The sequence below is a fragment of the Benincasa hispida genome, chromosome 2, assembly GCF_027475165.1.
Source record: "Benincasa hispida cultivar pf3 chromosome 2, pf3_genome.v1.1, whole genome shotgun sequence".
NCBI lineage: Eukaryota > Viridiplantae > Streptophyta > Magnoliopsida > Cucurbitales > Cucurbitaceae > Benincasa > Benincasa hispida.
The window spans coordinates 67,895,985-67,916,251 of NC_143479.1; the positions used below are offsets into that span (position 1 = coordinate 67,895,985).

Consider the following 20,267-nt stretch of genomic DNA (forward strand, 5'->3'; position numbering starts at 1 on the left):
GACATTTTTAAGGAGTAATCCTCTTCCAAAATATATTTTGCCTCATTTCTTCTAAAGTTAATTAGGTCACATAAAACTATAAAACTCATAAGAAAAATTCTTACCTTGTTTCGAAACCTTTCGTGGTGACAAACTAATTAGTTCAAATAAAATTATGCTTTACTGTTGGGAACTTTAAATAAAAATGACAACATGCTCAGATATACACAAGAGAATCCAATAGAGATTTTTTTTTTAAAAAAAAAACTCAACCTAGAGCTATGCTATTCAATTTCCACAACGAACCTTAACATAGAACCAATCGTGGCTAATCATAATCTGCAATTCCACACCAATTAAAGCACATAATTATTAATTGTAAAAATATTCTGGTTACCCCAAAATTTTGAAACTATTTTTTTTTTCTCGAAACACATAATATTTTAAATAATCATAGGAGGGATGTACGTATGAGTAAAAAATCGCAGTACAATTCCAACTCAAACAAAAAAGATGTGCATGATTCTCAATGCATTAAAATAAAACACAGTTAGTGTGAGGCTAACTTAAGCATGCGTCTTAAAATCAAACGCCTTGTAAAAAATAATATCTTTTTTATTTTCGTGTAAATGCACATTATCGATAAGTAATAAGTAAGAGTAATCAGTATCATATCAAAGGAACATATATAATAAATTTTCAATAAATTAACAAGATTTTCCTCACAAAAGCAATCGATTTTAACCATAAAATAAGTTGAGAGATGATGATGATTGCGAAAGAAAGGCGAATGACAATAAAAATAGTAATTCAAACATGCATAATCAAATTTCCACAATAAACTAGGAAACATTACGAAAATCCACCCTTTTAACTAACTCCACTAGCTATGCATATTTAGAAAATTTCAGCAGCATAATAACCTAACCATAATAATTAACTTCCAATTTACATTGCACCTAATAAGTGAGATATGAAATTTTTACATAGAGACTTCCAACAAACAATCCAATCTGTCTCAAACCATAAATCAAGCTCATATTCAACTCATAAGATGTCCAGCAAACTTTGGCAAAGCATAACCAAAATCAATAAACTCTCAAAAGCTATAGAAAACAAGGTAAAGTCAGTTGCAATCGCCCAACTCTAGAGTCAAACAATAATTCAAAGTTCCAACTAGAACAACCTTTAACAAGAAATTAAATGGTTAAGTTCTCAAACTAAATAAACTCAAAGAAAATGACTAATGGCTTATCTTTATCATGTCTATCACGAAGGTTGTACTCCTCACCTTCACCTACAAAATTAGACGGCAAAGGGGGCAAGTAGAAAACATGTATGGTAAGTAACTCACACGTCAGGAACCGTCATACAATATACAAGGCACAGATCATGCTAAACGCAACAATAAAACATTGTCATTTTACATATATATTAACTACAATTAAAATAGGCTAGAACACATGAATTGACACACCATAGTATGCAACATCACACAACACATGGTTTACACGTCATGCCCTACTATCCGTACATGATTTACTCGTCATGCTTCACCACCTATACATGTTTTATGCATCATGCTCTACAACACATACATGATTTACATGTCATCCTTCTACAACCCAAACATGATTTAACCATCATACTCAACAATGTATTACATGATTTACAAGTCATGCTTCACAACCGATACATGATACTTATCACACAAACAAGTCACAATAATTCACAAATGATACAAAGAGAATAATCATCACATCAAATATCCAGCGTGCTTTTAGGATGCCCAACCATATAAATAGAATGTCATACAAAATCTTAAGAAGCATCCAAGCATACTTGGCCATTATAAAACAGCCATTTAAGAATCATTTCACATGAGCCATACAGTTACTTATACATAGTAGATATTTAAGAAGCACAGACACCGATACGCGGCATGGTGACACGGCGATACCGACACGGCGACACGCCAATTTTCAAAAAAGTAGGACACGACACGTCGGGGACACGTTATTTTTTTATTAAAAAAATTAAATATATGTCGTGAAATAAACATATTGGGAAATATTCCATTTAAAAACACCATTAATAACCATACAAGATACAATCACAACCATAGATAAGATGACTAACGTCCAATGTGGAGGTGTGGCCGGCGTGGAGTTTTGGGCGTGGAGGTGTGGCCGGCCGTCGATCGAGTGGGCGTGGAGGTGTGGCGTTTTGGGCGTGGGGATTCTAGGAGTTTTGATATTTTGAAGAAAAGAAAAGTGGAAAGGAATAATATATTTTGAGAAATTAAAATAAAAAACACAAAAATCTAAAAATTTTGGGCTTGGGCTGATGCTTTTGGGCTGCTAACTTTAGTTTTATAAGTTTTCATTATTTTTTCTTTTTAATTTTGCAGTGTCGTGTTCCAGAAGTGTCCCAATCGTGTCCCACCCGTGTCCTATCCGTGTCCTCGCCGTGTCGGAAATTTCAAAAAATAATAAAATATTCGACACGCTAGCTGGCGTATCGGTGTCGGACACCTGTCCGACATTGACACTTGGCCATCTTAAGAGTGTCGGTACTTTATAGGTAGATATAAACTACATAACAAAACAATAGACAAACAACCAAACCCACTACGCACAAAATATACTTACCTATTGTTTTTAGTGCTTCCTTGCTATTAGAAAGACTCCTGAAATTATTAAAACAAGATTTCAACGTTAGATCCCAATTAAAAAATTTAACTTGTGTCCCGAAGAATATTCAAAATGAATAAACAACCAAAACAACATTTAAGCATTAACTAAAAAATTCTGAACTAGTTTCAAATTACAAATAAAAAGTCTCCGAGAATTATAAAAAATTTACAGCACTTTAAATGAGTTCGAAGAGGTCTAAAGTAAGGTGTTACCTATTTGAACACACCAAACATATTTATTAATTCTTTAACCAATAAGTTATTTCTAAAGAAACGTTTGTATCATCTACATATGCAGGAAGATATGTCTACGAGAACATCCTGATCAATTAAATAAAATCTTATTAGATCCGCGTAATGTAGAGGTTAAGGTTGATGATGAGGATGTTGCCCTAATTTTGTTGACGTCTTTGACCCCATCGTATGAGACTTCCATTGACTCATATATTGGAGGGAAAGAAGCTCTGACCTTAAAAGATACAAAGTCTACGTTGCTTATGAGGGACGATCAGAATGCAAGAAGTTTAGGTACAGAAAGTCAGGCTTCTGGGTTAGCTACTACAAAGAGCAAGGGACATAGGAATTCTAGTAAGCAAAAGTCGAACCAGAATAATATATGTTCGAAGTCAAAGAGTTCTAAGTCAGATGATGTTTGTCGTAAAGAAAATGGGTATTGAAAAATCGAATGTCTTAAGATAAAAAGGTATTAGGAAAAGAAGGAAGAGAGTGACAAAAAGAAGCATTTGACTCTGTTGCATAAGTTGAGATTGATCCTAAAGAAGTCGAAGTCAATTCTGAAGAAGATCTAGCTTTAGTTGAGAATGAACATTCACATTCTGATGATAAATGGGTTCTTGATTCTAGGGCATCTTATCATATGTGCCCAAATAGAGAGTTGTTCTCAACATATCAATAAATAAACGGAGGAAATGTTAGCATGGCTAATGATGTTGTGTGCAAGATAGTTGAAATCGGCTCAGTTAAGAAATGAACACATAATTGTGTCTTCTACACTTTGAACAAGGTTAGACATGTTCCATTAATAACGAAGAGTTTGATATTTTTAGTGCACTCAATAGTAAGGGTTACAGTTTTAAAGGTAAAGGTGGAGCAATGTATGTCTACAAGGGTTTTGTGATAGTTCGGAAAGGCATAAAACATGGAACATTGTATTTCCTATCAAGTTCTACAATAACAAGTTATGTTGTTGTTTCATCGTTTGTCATTCACAAAGATGATATGAAAAAGTTATGGCATATGAGACTTGGTCATATGAATGAAAAAGGAATGCAAATTCTGTCAAAAAAGGATCTTCTATGTGGACACAAGGTGCAGGATTTTGAATTCTATGAACATTGTGTATTTGGGAAGCTTCATCGCAACAAGTTTCCAAGAGGTGTTCATTAAACAAAAAGGACACTTGATTATGTTCATTCAGTTGTTGGGGACCTTCCAGACTTGAATCTATTGGAGGTAGCATGTATTTTATGTTTATAATTGATGATTACTCAAGAATGACTTAGGTTTTTATGATGAAACATAAAAGTGAAGCCTTCAAAAATTTCAAGCAGTGGTAGATATTAATTTAAAAATCAAACTGGAAAGAAGATCAAAAGGTTGCGAACTGATAATGGTTTGAAATTCTGTGGATCTGAGTTGAATGAGTTTTGTAAAGCTGGGGGGATTGTTCACCATCACACTATCACAAATACTCCACAGTAAAATGGGGTTGTAGAATGTATGAACCAGATGTTGTTGGAGAGTGCAAGATGCATGCTCTCTAATGCAGGGTTGGCTAGAAGGTTTTGGGCAGAAGCAGTAAATACAGCATATTATCTTATCAACCGTGGACCTCACATAGATATTAATTGTAAAACACCTTACGAGGTGTGGTCGCCTGCAAATTATTCTTTATTAAGAGTATTTGGTTGTACTATCTACTATCATATTAATGAGGGCAAATTAGAATCGAGAGCTAAAAATGGTATATTTGGGGTTTTGGGGATGGAGTTAAGGGATATAAAGTATGGTCACCTTCTGAGAATAGAGTTATACTAAGTTGGAATGTGATATTTGATGAAAATTCTATGCTTAACTCAACTATGAAGCCTTTTGTGATGTATACTGATGTGGGAGAAAGTAATAATGTTGATAAACAGGTGGAGATGCAATTCACTTCAGCTGTGAATGAATTACAACACAAGGTAGTGAAGATCAGCATGTTACTACAGAAACTAATATGCAACTAGAAACTGATGCGCCTGAAACATAAGAAATTGTCTTGCCTGAGAATTATAGCTCACAAATAGATCAACCGAGTATACGTGACAGAGCTAGAAGAGTTGGTGTTAGACCTCCTGTAAGGTATGATTTTAAAGACATGGTTACTTTTGCACTGCAGGTTGCTGAAGAGGTGGATCCTCATTAGCCATCTAAGTATATAGAAGCTGTCTCATATAGTGAGTCTACTCAATGGCTTGCTACTGTGGGGGATGAGATGGAATCTCTTAACAAAAGTCAAACTTGGGAATTAGTTAAACGACCTAAGGAGAGAAAATTTGTCATTTGTAAATGGGTCTTCAAGAAAAAGGAGGCAATATCATCTTCATAGGTCATTAAATATAAAGTTCGAGTTGTTGCTAGAAGGTTCACACAGAGAGAAGGAGTTGATTATAATGAGATCTTCTCACCAGTAGTCAGACATACTTCTATCAGGGTGTTATCAGCTATAGTAGCTCACCAGAATTTGGAACTTGAGTAATTAAATGTGAAGACAACTTTCTTACATGGAGAGTTGGAGGAAGAGATTTATATGACCCAGCCAGATGGGTTCCAGTGTCCAGGTAAAGAAGATTATGTTTGTAAGTTGTTGAAATCTTTATATGGGCTAAAACAGTCTCCAAGGTAATAGTACAGACGATTTGACAGCTATATGGTTGGACTTGGCCATAACAGGAATCCGTATGATTGTTGTGTATATCACAACAAAGCTAATGATGGTTTCATGATTTATTTATTTTTATATGTAGTTGATATGCTCATAGCTGCAAAATCCAAGTCTGGCATTCTTAAATGGATGAACCTTCTCAGTGCTGAGTTTGATATGAAGTATTTGGGTGCTGCTTAGAAAATTTTGAGTATGGAGATTCATAGGGATAGAGATAAAAATAAGCTCTTCTTGTCACATAAATGGTATATTTAGAAAATATTATCCAGATTTGTTATGTCATCAGCTAAGCCTATAGATACTCCTAGTGCTGCAAATGCTCGTTTCTCATAATTACTTTCATAACAGTCTAAAGCTGAGAAGCAGTATATGTCTCAAGTTTTTTATGCTAGTGTAGTGGGAAGTTTAATGTATTCTATGGTCTATACTATGTCTGATATTTACCATGTTGTTAATGTTGTCAGTAGGTTCATCGATCAACCTAGAAGGAGCATTGGCAAGTTGTTAAGAGGATATTTCGTTATCTTAGAGGTACATCTGATGTTTGTCTTGTTTATCGGAATGACACAAAGTGTTTGGTGACCAGTTATTCAGATTCTGACTATAATGGAAATGTTGACAGTAGGAGATCTATAACTGACTATGTGTTCACTTTGGGTGGTTCTGTTGTTAGTTGAAAGGCAATCTTACAGCCTATATTTACTGAAGACTTTACATCCACGGGAAGGGAAGATGATTTATTGAAGACTTTACAGAGATAAGTTTTTTTTTTCTTTTTATAGATCTTGTACAAGACATAATGAATTAATTTTCTTTTGATTTGTATGTAAGCTACATATATGATTATAAATCTTTTATGAAGTCTATTTGAAAATAAAAACTAGCCGTTGAGCTATTTGAGATTAAATTCTTTCAAAGTAAATTCAATCTCTTAAAAGAATGGGGGAAATACTAATCGAAAATGTAATTGGTTTCCTTATTGAACTTGGAAAACAACTCAATTTAAACTCTAAAACCTTAGAAAGATCTTAATTAAAAATCTCCTTTTTCCAATTTTTAAAGAAATTTAATTTAGTTCACCTAAGATTTTAAATTAAAATTTTATTTGTTTATTTAAATTACAGTAAACAATAGAAAAGTCCAATTAATTTAAAGTTTAGATCGAAAGGCATATAAATATAAAAATAGCTTGAATCTTGTAATGTGGGGCATTACAACTAACCTCAAAACTTTGATTTTGCTCATAAACTTCAATGTTATGTCTAGAATTAGCTCGAATCTCATATTTTACACAAAACAATCATTGGCCTTTTTTTTTTTTTTTTGGTTATAAGATTAGTAGTTTAAGCTTTCATTTGAATATATATATATATATATATAATGTACAAACGTACAGAGAGATAGAGAGAGATAGAGAGAGAGAGAGTCACCTCAGAGCTTTAGTTTTGCTCATCAACTTCAAAATTCTTGCTAGAATGAACTTGTGCTTCATTTTCCATCAATTGATCATTGGCCTATTTTTTGGCAAAAAAATATCAGTACCGATTCTTTCAAAAAAAAAAGAAGTTTGAGTGAGTGGGAGCAATAAACTCAAGGCTTTGATTTTGCTCATAAACTTCAAAATTCTATTTAAAATTAGCTTGCACCTCTTTTTCTACCCGACTTGTTTTGTTGGAAAGAAACTCTGGTCGTTGGAGGTAAATTGGAAAGATATTGTTAAGAAAGAGGCTCATTGTATTAGTGATCAATTCTCTTCTTCTTTTCGTTTTTTTTTTTTTTCTCTAATCTTTGTTGGTTTGAAGATATCACTGTCTAGATTTTTGCCAATACATTATGATTTAATGGTTACAAATTATAACTCTCAAGAATATTCTTTATCATTACACTTTTACTCCCATATTTTAGAATAATCTACAATATATTTCAAACATCTCCTAAAAGTAATTTCTTTAGATATTGGGCTTTGTTAAAATATATACCAACACTAATTAGTCTAAAAGGCTCTTGAAGTATCTACCATTGAACATAAAAATGTAAATTAGATTTTTTCTAGAAGTATGTTGTAATATATAAAATAAATATCTAAAAAAAGAAAAGATCTAGAAATATCACAGATTTTTTTAGATTCAAGGAATTCGAGAATTTCTTTAGGTAAGGATAATCTAAATACCTAGAATGCTTGTAGGATCCAAGAATAGCCTAGAATAATCCTTTTACTTGGGCTCCAAGGATCTAAAAGATTAAAATACTTTAGAACCGATAATGGGCTTGAGTTTTGCAATGAATACTTGGCAAATTTTCTAGTGACAATTGTATAACTAAGCATAGATTAGTGAGGTACACACCTCAACAAAATGGGGTTACTGGGAGGTTAAATAGTAATAGAAAGGGTTAGGTGTTTACTTTCTGATGCTATCTTATGATAAAATTATTGGGTAGAAGTTGCAGCCTATACTATGTATACTTTGAATAGGTACCCTCACACATCTTTATAGTTGCTTACCCTGACATCACCTTTAGGGAAGAAGAAATGTTTATACAAAAGGAGAAAAAGTTTGAAGATGAAGGTGAGTCATCCAATGTAGGAATTGAGGTGGAGTTACCCACTGAGCAACCAATAGAGTCTAGCCAATCTAGTGACACAGGAGAAACTGAGGAAGATGTAGGGGAACATGAGGAGACAGCAAGTGAGCAACTTGATTTAAGTTAGTATGTCTTAGCTAGGGATAAACAAAGAAGAACCATTACACCTCTAGGTATACTGAAATGAACTATATGAATCTGGTTTTAAATGCTGTTGTAGCTCTTACTAACCAAGAACCAACAACCTTTGAGAAAGCAATAAGTTATGCTAATGCAAGGGATTGGATAGAAGCTATGAATGAGGAGATGCATTCACTAAAGGTGAATGACACTTGGTCTTTAGTTCCTCTACCAAAGGGTTACAAACCTATTGCCTCTAAATGGGTTTTCAAACTTAAGGAAGGAGTATCCTATGATCAAAAGGCTAGGTATAAAGCTAGATTGGTTGCAAAGGGTTCACTCAAAGGGAAGGAATAGACTATTATGAGATTTTCTCTCTAGTTGTCAAATTGACTTCCATAAGACTTCTTCTATCCTTAATTGCTCAAAATAATTTAGAATTGTATCAACTAGATGTCAAAACTGATTTTCTTCATGGACATCTAGAGGAGACAATCTATATGAAGCAACCTAAAGGATTTGAAGTTAAAGGAAAAGAAAATCTCTATTGCTTATTCAACAAGTCTATCTATGAGTTAAAACAATCACCTAGGTTCTGGTACAAGAGATTCAATGACTATATTTCTAATATTGGATTCAAAAGAAGTTCATTTGACATATGTGTTTATGTAAATACAGGTTCTTACAAGGACAAGGTTTACATACTCATATATGTAGATGATATGTTGCTGGCAGGTACGTCCAAAGGAGATCTAACCTATGTTAAAAACCTCTTAAAAAGGGAGTTTGATATGAAGGACTTGGGAGACGCAAGCAAAGTCCTAGGAATAGAGATCCAAAGGAACAAAGAGGAGTCTATTCTAAGCATCAATCAGTCCAATTACTATGAGAAGATCCTTAAAAGATTCAACATGAATGATGTTAAACTTGTGAGCTTATCTATTGCTTAACACTTTAAGCTTTCTGCAGCTAATTCTCCTAAAGATTATGACCAAGAACATCAGGAACAAATGGCTGTCATACCCTATAGTCAAGCTTCGATTTGATCATTTTCACCTTCGAGTCGCACCGAGTATTGTTCAAGAATAATCGAGTAAGATCGAGTATTAGTTCAGTTGCCATCGAGTTCCATCGAGGATTTAACAGAGACTTGTCAGACGAAGAAGGGAATTCTCATTGAGCATTGAGTAGGAAGATGTTGAGCATCAAGTATCAATCATTGAGGATTTGGCATAATATTTCTTAGTCTTTTCCTTCATCTTTTAGGTGTTGATCTTGAGTATTTGGGTCTAGTGAAGAGTGGTTAACCCAACATTATCCTTGATAGATTAGGTAGAGACCCTTCTTGTCATTATTTCTTACATCTCTCAAACTGTCCCTTTTGTACTTGAGAAAGATCACCATCATTCTTCAATCCAATTTATCCATTCTCTACGATCTTACATGGTCTTGTGAGAACAAAGGAAAGTCTTCATCTTGATACTCCAATTGTTGTAGTTGCTTTTGTCAAGCAACTACAACAATACTAGCTAAATTAAATTTTTTGGCCTATTTTTCTCATATAATGCTAGCTAAATTAAGCTTTTGTTTGAATAGAGTGAGAGAAAGTGAGAGAGTAGTTAAACCTAAAAGATTTTATCATAATTAATTAGGTGGAACATCAACAACACATTCCTCGACATTCTTACCCATCATATTCCATTTATTTTTCCACAGACACTTGATTGAATTAGTAAATTCCTAATCTGATATGTCTGGCTTGTTATTCAGGAGGGTCCTTTTGAATTTTCATTAATTTGTTTTGTTTGGTTTTAAGTTGTTTGTTAGGGTTGGTTAGTTATTAGTTGGGTTCTTAGCTTGTTTACCATTGGTTGTTTTGTCTCAACGATGTTCTATAAATATTGGGATGCAACTCTTAATAAGAGATTAGCATTTTATTCAAATTCTGTCCTAATTGGTCTACACCCTAACCATTTAAAATAAAAGAATTACTTTAGTGCATTCTAGATTACACACATTATTTTGCAGTCCACTATGTTGTCGAACCACGATTTCTCATGTGATACACTTCTCTTTCGTTTTCTTATTCTTCTTTTTCAATTTTCATTTTTTTTAATTTTTTGAATTTTTTTTTCATATGTGCTTCAAGTAGTCTACACATTAAAAGATAGGTACACCCCTAGATATATCCAAGTATTACATCTAAAATTATGAATATAAAAAGATTTCATATACATACATATATATATATTGTAAAGTACCTCTTTCAGAAAGGTAGGACCCAGTTGACAATAAAGGTCGAAGAAATCACCCACAATCTTCATACAATTTTCGCTTATCCCTTGAAATAAAGATAAGTTTTTGTGTACTGCACCATCTGTCCTAGTTCCTTCCAGTTGTCGCACTTCATCTTTGCTATAAAAAGAGAAATGAGAAATAATCATAATTTTAATGGGTTTGGAAACAGCCTCTTCGATCATACCAAACTCGACTAAAAAATTTTCCTTTCTAATTTTGACTCACAAACAAAACATTTTGATGTCTTCCAGCATGAATTGCTTATTACAATCAAATTATGTCCATGTCAAATCCACTTTGTAGGCAAAGTTGGAGACCATTACTGTCCAAGATCAAAGCTAATGGTTTATTTTTTTCTCGAAGTCAAGGGGCTTTTGTTAAGATCACTTGATATCCAGGGTGCTCAATGATTTCCAAATCTGAACTCTCCATCGAGGATGAAGAATTCCATCGGAGCAAACCACAGTGGACCTGTGGAGATGATAGTATTGAAGTTTGTGCCATCACAAATTGCAACTTTCAATGGGTCACTTTTTTTCAGATTTTATCTTATCATTGGCAAACATGAGGGGGGAAATTGGATTTCAAAAACATAATTTGAACTTCGAAGTTCCATATCTATATCAAGTGGTTACTTTTTTCCACTGTCATGTTGTTTGTCGATTATAATGGAATTAACAGATAAAAGAAAACATAAAATGTAAAATGTATGTTAGCTACGTCCATGAGTAGGAGAATCATTTTCTTCGAAAGAATAATTCAAATTAAAGATCATATGTGCTTCTAGAGTTAGAAAGTTTATATAGTATACTTCTATAAACCATAGGGTCAAAATCATAAATAATATAAATGTCTTTGACAAAAACACAAGAATAATTAAATGAAGTTGTTTGTTAATATAGTAAAATTTAGATCCAGCTCTCAAAGTCTATTGGTGATAGAAGTTTAACAACTATAGAGTCTATCACTGATAGAATTCGTTGTTGGTAACAATAGATTTTTATCATTGATAGATTCATATCGATGATAGACTTCTATCATCAATAGCAAAATATATTTGTGATAGACTTTTATCATCGAGGATAAAGTTAGGAACTTTGCCTCGTCCCAAACAGACCCAAGACAAGATAACAAATAATCATAGGAGAGGCACTACTACAGAGTGGGTGAAGCATTGAACCATTTGGCCCGAAAGGCTCATTTAAGCTTCAAAGGCCAAGGTCAATGCAAACAAGTTTGCCCTTTTTGTGTGGCCTACCCTTTGGAAAAACACAATTCGAGCCTAATGGACCATTTGGCCCAAATGGCCCACCTCGGCCAACATACCCCATTTGGCTCTCTCTTGGAAGGCTCAATCAAACGTTCTGAAGCCCTATTGATAAAAAGATTTGAGAAAATCCTTGGTTTAGCCCCACTATATCTAGAACATGATAACTTCATATTAACTTAAGTTCATCCCTACCTAAATAAGCTTGCTTTAACCATTTTCTTGAAACTGACTTAAGCATCAAAAATTTTCTAGTAAGCACCACACCGATGTTTTATTATTATTTTTATGGAGGGGAACTCTTTCTCCCAAATTGCATATCCACATGTCAGTTTGATAACTTCATAAATGAGCTATCTTAGTGCCTCTAATCTTACGGGAGATTGTTAAGTAAGTTAATGAACTCTTGGCCAAATCAATGATGGCTAGTCATTATAGGAACAAGAGTTGTTCTGGTATTAATGACTTGTTAAGAATTTCTCAATTCAGAGGAGGGATAATTGACCCCCTTCGGCGGCTTTTATCCTAAGCCTTTGAAGCGACATTGCGAAACTAGATGTCACACGGGGTTCATATTAGTTTTGCTAAAACTTTATTGGATGTTGTTTTGTTTTACAACGGGTATTTGCTTAAAACCTAACGTAGGTCAATATATTTTTCTTTTCAGCAACTCGTTAGCATTTTCGTTTAGTGCTTTTCATATGACTGACTACATACAGTAAAAAGAATCGTGTGAACGTGGCAAACGACCTCGTATTCGTCATGGTTGAGGAATGTCCTCAAGTCCCGACCCTTGATGAACCGCGAAGTATTCGCAATGCATATGAGTTATGGATAATGGCTAATTTGTTAGCCCGACTTCACACTAACATAACTGATGTTTTGGCCAAAAGAGTTGAGAACATGGTCATTGCACGCGAGATCATGGACTCACTACAAGATTTGTTTGAATGTCAGTTCTTACTTTTCGAGCATAAAGGGATGGATGAAAAAACCAGTAGTATCAATTGTTCTGACACTGATCTCACTACTCTCCAAAAAAGGAGACAAGATAGTAAATCTAATTTATTGGTCTTGGAGATGTGTTTGGTAAAGAATGATGATTCTGCCTTGATCCTTGATTCGGGTTCTACCAATCATGTCAGTTCCTTTTACCAAGGATTTAGTTCCTGACAAACGTTGCCACAGGGAGAGATGACTCTACGAGTCGATACTGGTGAGGTTGTTTCAGTTGTTGCTATAGGCAAACTGAAGTTATTTGTTTACAAGAAACGTTATCTATTACTGGCTATACCGTCTCTTTTTCTGAGAATAAAGTATTTATTTTCAATAATGGAACGGAGATTGGTTATGGTTCAATGAAACTAACTTATATGTACTAAGGTCGTTAGTCATAAAAGCTTTGTTTAACATTGAAATGTTCAGTACGATCATAACAGCTAAAAGACCAAAGGTTTCTCCTAAGGAAAACACCCATCTTTGGCATCTTAGGTTAGGTCACATCAACCTCAATAAGATTAAGAAGTTGGTGAAAAGTGGACTTCTAACAAGTTTAGAAAGAAAACTCTTTGCCAGTATGTGAATCATGCCTCGAAGGCAAGATGACCAAACAACCTTTTATTGAAAAATGTTACATGGCCAAGGAAGCCTTAGAGCTTGTACATCCAGACCTCTGTGGTCCGATGAATTTTAGAGCTCGGGGTGGGTATGAATGTTTCATCTCTTTCATAGATCATTATTCTAGGTACGAGTATCTTTACCTAATGTAACGTGAGTCTGAAGCCCTTGACAAGTTCAAGGAGTATAAGGCTGTAGTTGAAAACTTTTTAGGTAAGAAGATAAAAATACTATAATCTGATCATAGTCGAGAGTATATGGACCTCATATTCAAGAATTGTATGATAAAACATGGGATTGCGTCCCAACTCTTAGTCTCTGGTACACCTCGGCAAAATGGTGTATCAGAAAGGAGAAACATAACCTTGTTGGACATTATTTGGTCTATGATGAGTTATGCTCATCTTCCAGACTCGTTTTAAGGTTTTGTAGTGGAGACTTCATGTTATATCCTGAATTGAAGGAACTCTTAATGAAGAGCATCCATGACCACGTTTGGATCTTTTCGATTTCATCATGACCAAAATACAACACATACATTCTAACATACAGTTATGCAAATATACACTAATTAAAGGCATTCTTTGAACACTAAAATATAAGAGAAAGTGCTCTCATACTAGTTGAAGACCCTCTTCAAGCTTTGGAACCCTTATGCAGCGAAAGACCTCTACGCGAACTCTATCGCCCAGCAAACAAGTCGATTGTAGTAGCACGAACAATCACGAACAATGGAATTCAGCGGGGACGACACCACCAAAATGGAGCCCTTGGTATTCTCGGAGTAAGAATCCAAAGAGTGGTCTTTGGTGAATTTATAGAGGTTGGAGAAAGAATTAATCATGTAGACAATAAGCAAGTGGGGGAAAAAAGGAGCTATCGTATAGCTAAGTGCTTATCGTTTAGAGGAAGCTAGATGATCATGTAGGTTTTACTAAGCGATCGTTTAATAAATGGTAGACGATAGTTTAGAGAACGCGACACACTATGCAATCGTTTAGGAACTAGCGTTCGATCATTTAGGTGCGAGGTGTGCGATTGTTTAGGTGATGAGCGACTATCGTATAGGCTCTCAAGCTATGCGATCATTACGTTTTCACACCGATGCCAATTTTTTCGCACTTTTACAAAATGAAACAAATTTTCATTTTATTCATTGGTTACCATAACTAAATGCGGCTGCTCCCACCAACCATGTGAAGTTTTAGGTCAATTATCATATAATTAACTAATTAATAATTAATGAATATAATCATATTATATTCTTACCCTAAAGTTTGATATCACATATCTACTATAGTGATTTCTCCTCCACGTGATATAAATTATATTTATATCTAATTTTCTCCAAAATAATGTATCTCATATATTTAGTTAATTATATCATATATAATCAAAAATTTCAATTATATCATATATAATCCAACTCCCTCTTGTCAATTTGAACATTTCAAACTGACCCAAACATTGATTCTCGAATTTATCCAAGCTACCCAGGGGAGCTAATGAACCTGTGGCTCGAAGCTCCAACGATCCGTGAATAGCTGACTAAACTCTTTAGCCACGAGATCCACCATCCGTTAACTATTAGGCATTCCACTAAAGAACAACAGCTAAACTCTCCTTACCATAAATATATTTTTGTGTCCATCGAATATAACCAATCATGAGTACGGTGAACCTTCACAGATGCTCATAAGCACAACTGGGCCAATTTACCGTTTTGCCCCTATAGTTACATCTTACTCTTTAAGTACTACTAATTCCTCTAATGAACAATACAACATAGTCCAACTATATGTGAAAGCCTCTTGGGCCAAGAGAAGGTGTGTGGCGTCACATCGTTCAAGCCCTAGAATCAGCCCTTAAGGGAGCTATCTATCTACTTACCCCTACTTTGGGGAAGGAGTGAATTCCATCTTGTGTAGCTGAGTTCTCAACGCTCAGATCAAATGAATCCCCAAAATGGTAGGTTTGAATCGGCGACCTGGCCACTCACACCCATACAAATCAAATGACCGCCCTCAATGGCAGGCGTTCCTAACTCACCCAGGATTAAGATCATGTTACCTATGGTCATCCTAGTGAAGTGAAGTTATTGTCATGAATGGTGTTATATAACGAGATTTTAACACTTCGTGTTCAGGTCTTATACAAACTCTTTGTATAGAACACCCTCGCTCGCATGTCCCCTACACGAATGATCAGGATCAAACCATCTGTGACAAGTCACAACACTTGTGACCATTCCACAAAGCATGCCGCATCTGTAGCGTTACTAGGATAAGGTTTCCCTCCTTTATTCATATACTACAGACCATTTTGGTTATCACTCAAGACATGATCCACTTGTATGTTACCACATACATGCTTAAGTTACATACAGATAACCAGGGATTTTATGTTTATTGGTTTGTATTAAAGAAAATAAAACATACAACTGAGCAAAAAAACAAGATGTGCAGTAAATATCATATGTTATACAACACAAGCATTCATACAAACTGTATACAAACTACAGGACACGAGACTTTAGGGTATCAGCCCCAAAATGAACAACGTTCCTTCCAAAAGTGTTTCTAAAACACCTTTGGAGTTATGGAGAGGTTGTAAAGGTAGTTTATGCTACTTCAGAATTTAGGGCTGTCTGACACGTGCTAATGACTAACCCAAAGAAGTTGGAACCGCGTTCAATGGTTTGCCTCTTTGTAGGCTACCTCAAGGAAACAAGAGGTGGATACTTCCATGATCCGAGTGAGAACAAAGTGTTCATAAGCCACGAAGTAAGCTCTTTTGCGTGAGATCTCTAGTAAGACTGAGACTGTTGAGGGTTAAACAAAAGTTGTTGAACAAGCCGATAAATCAATAAGCATTGTTGAGGTCAAAACATTTAGTCAAGTAGCTCAAGAGTTGAGACTGCCTCGACATGGTAGGAGGGTTATGAACCCATCAGATCGCTACATGAGTTTGACTGAAGCCCAAAACATCATTTTGAATGATGGGGTCGAGGATCCATTGCCTTTTAAGAAAGCAATGGAGGATGTTGACAAAGATGAATGGGTTAAAGCCATGAACCAGGAAATGGAGTCTATGTACTTCAATAATGTTTGGGACCTTGTTGATCCACCTGATGGGGTAAGACCTATTGGCTGTAACTGGATCTACAAGCGAAAGAGAGGTGTAGATAGAAAGGTGCAAACCTTGAAGGCTAGACTCGTGGAAAAGGGTTATACCCAGGTTGAGGGAGTTGATTATGAGGAAACTTTTTCACCTATTGTCATGCTCAAGTCTATCTGGATTCTCCTGTCCACTGCCACATTTTTTATGATTATGAAATATGGAAAATAGATGTCAAGACTGCCTTTCTTGATGGTAATCTTGAAGACACCATCTATATGACTCAACCAGAGGGGTTAGTTTCAGATCAAGAGCAAAGAGTTTGCAAGCTTAATAGGTCCATTTATGGGCTGAAACAAGCATCTAGATCTTGGAACATCAGATTTGACACTGCGTTCAAGTCGTTTGGCTTTGATCAGAACGTCGATAAGTCTTGTGTATACAAGAAGATCATCAATTGCTTATTAAATGTTGATTAGGTACAGGATGCGGTATTCCAAGAGGGGTTTGTTACCCTTCAGGCATGGTATCATTTTTTCTAAGGATCAAAGTCTTAAGACACCTCAACAGGTTGAGGAGATGAGACAGATTCCCTATACTTTAGCTATAGGAAGCTTAATGTATGCAATGTTGTGTACCAAATCTGACATTTTCTATGTATTAGGGATTGTTAGTCGGTATCAGTCCAATGTAGGATTTGATCACTGGATGGCGGTTAAGACGATCCTCAAGTATCATCAGAGAATGAGGCACTATATACTCGTGTATGAAGATAAGGATCTGATCCTTACAGGATACACAAATTATGACTTTCAGGCCGATCGAGATTCTTGCAAATCAACATCGGGGTCAGTTTTCACTCTGAATGGAGGGGTTGTTGTCTAGCAAAACATTAAGCAAGGATCCATCACAGACTCCACTATGGAAGCCGAATACGTAGCCACTTGTGAAGCAACTAAGAAGGTTATTTGGCTAAGGAAATTCCTTTCAGATTTGGAAGTTGTTCCAAATATGGATTTTCCAATCATTATGTATTGTGATAACAGCGGGGCTGTAGCAAATTCGAAGGAGCCTTGGAGTCATCGTCGGGGTAAGCACATAAAGCAGAAATACCACTTGATCATACGTTGATGGGAAATTAGATGTCAATTACTCAACAACTAAAAATCCGTGGATGCAATATGCAATGCATGTCCATAATGTATGCATTGATTATCATGCGTCGTGGTCATACGTTGGAATGACTTTGCATTAACAAATGTATGCGATGACCATGCATTCCTGTCACAAGTTTTCTTACGCTCACGCTAAGTATAACGCGAACGCAAGTTTCTCGAGTGATCCGAGGTCGAACTTAGGGACTTATAGCTAGATGTATGTGGTAATGTGCATGTGGCGGTTGAATAAAAGAATGATGCAGGGGTTGTTAAGCTAACACTACTCCTACTCCTAACTAACAGACAATGCAATGAGAATATGCATGAGAGATAGAGACACAAAAACTATTGACAGGAAGTAAATGGATGGAAAAATAGATAAAATGTGGAGATGTTTTCACTGCAACACTGAGCTTGACCGCAAGGGCAACCTCAGTCAACGCAAGCTATGCGATCATGCTACACACACTTGAGCCTAATTCTAGGACATATGCAATGTATATGCAATAGTGCCGGGAAGCCTATGCCTGCCTAAACCTCTATAACCCGCTCACGTGCTCTCGCCGCATGAGCGTGATGGCCACATACCACCATATCCTACTTCCTAGAAGCATGCAATATCCTCTCCGTAGGGTGCATATGTTGTGTTATAGCAAACAAAGCTTATCTCTAAGTTACCCATTCTTGCTTATGCGTTCCAATCCGCTCTCTTGAGTCTTAGATTTGGATTGTAGACTACTCTCTCAAGTATTCCTAAATGATGAATGATGCGCTCATAAGACAAGGTAACCGCGAGAACTTTGCTGCCATAAGATTATTCCTATCTCTAATGAATACTTGCTTACATTGCTTAATGCGACCAACCACTTACCCTCCCGGGCAGTTAGTTGTTGCTGACTTTACTCATAGACAAGTGTTGCATCCGCCTATAGACAGGCATTGCTACAGCTTTACACTAAGCAAATAAGGTTTACTCACACACTCATGCAACGCACACCTCTCGGTGGTTTGCTACATGCTTCATATCCCTAATCCACATGACTAAGTATGCGATAATCTAGCAATTTCATTAAGTTATGCAAAGAAGTTATGGATGCTAAGTAAAAAAAGATGGAGATAGAATTGAAAGAAACACAAAAATGCATTGAACATATAATGTATTAATTCCTTAATCACAAAATGTAATACAATACAACATAAGAAAAGAAGAGAAAATGAAATGACTAGCTGGAAGCAATGTCTTGCTTCCAGCGGATGTGCGTCAAGGTTGCCGGTTGTGCCATGGAAGGGCGATGGAGCTGACTCTCTCGAGATCTAACTATGGTTGTCACTCGAAATGGAAGAAGGAAATGAAGAACTCTCAAGCTTTCTTCTCACGCATTAGTCTAGATCACAGGGGAAAACCTTAGATAAGTTGAAATTCTATTCAACGACTTCTTTATATAGAGTTTGGATCGCCAACAACATTAATGGGCTGCTCTGATTCTGACATTCGCGACACATTAGTCTTTTTGTAAATCTCTGCTGCTAACAGCGTGGTAGGTGAAATGTCAACATCAACTTTTGATTTTTCTGATAAATACGTTGATGCGCTCATTCCACCAACCTTGCAGTGATCCAACTATTATGTGTTATCATGTAGCCCCAATCGTGTAGTGACTACATTCGCTTGATACCGCAACTTCTACACGATGACCACAATCGTTTGACGACCGCAACACCCATGCATTGATCGTATGCGTTCATGTTTGCGATGGAGAGTTTCTCCGCATGCGGTCGTCTATGCGGTAGGCCGGCTTCCGCATTTGCGTCCACTTCCTGCGTTAACTACAAAAATAGACAATTGAACGCATAATAACGCATATTAATGGGTTAGCCGAGATTCTCAATGCTGAATGCCGCAAGTGCCTTTTCTCATGAATTCCTAACATAATTGCTGTATATTTTGCTTAACAGCCATCATAATTCTAAATAAAAGGCCTAAGATGACATCCATTTCGACATGTCATCACACCCCCAAACTTAGAATCATGTTTGTCCTCAAGCATGCGCTATACTCAAGAAATTCTAACTCACCTTCCGGCTTTCTTTTGCGATGACAAGCTTCACAGAATATAATTTCCTCATACCTCTAACCATCGCCGCTATGTTCTCCTCCACTTTGGCTGCTTCTTCAAAAAGATATTTTCTAAGTTTATATCCGGCAAGCCTTGCTAAAAAACTTTTTATTCATTCACCGCAATTTTGTTTTAGCTTTTGAGAATGCGTTCGTTCAAAACACTTCAAAAATTTTGTGATTACTTATTCAAATGCGGCGTTGAACCTGGTTACGCTCTTTGTTTTGGCTTACCCCCACGTGTGTCATGCGGGCATCCAATTTCGGTTGCATTCCATATTTAACTCAACTTTTGTCTTGCTTGATTTGGCTTGCGCTGGACAGAGGAGTTGCGCTATGCGTTGATCTTGGTAACGGCGTTATTTTAAGGC

General features: G+C 35.9%; 1 protein-coding gene across 1 annotated transcript in view; it reads right to left on the bottom strand.

Moving 5' to 3' along the window:
- Positions 1 to 909: 909 nt before the first annotated feature.
- Positions 910 to 20,267, bottom strand: part of LOC120070682 (uncharacterized) — a 31,506-nt gene continuing 12,148 nt past the window's right edge. The window contains exons 4-7 of the mRNA XM_039022524.2: positions 10,586 to 10,739; positions 7,052 to 7,135; positions 2,631 to 2,668; positions 910 to 1,276 (exon numbers count right to left, since the gene is read on the bottom strand). Of these exons, the coding sequence (XP_038878452.1) occupies positions 7,061 to 7,135; positions 10,586 to 10,739 (229 nt within the window). The 3' untranslated portion in view covers positions 910 to 1,276; positions 2,631 to 2,668; positions 7,052 to 7,060. The remainder of the gene's footprint in view (positions 1,277 to 2,630; positions 2,669 to 7,051; positions 7,136 to 10,585; positions 10,740 to 20,267) is intronic.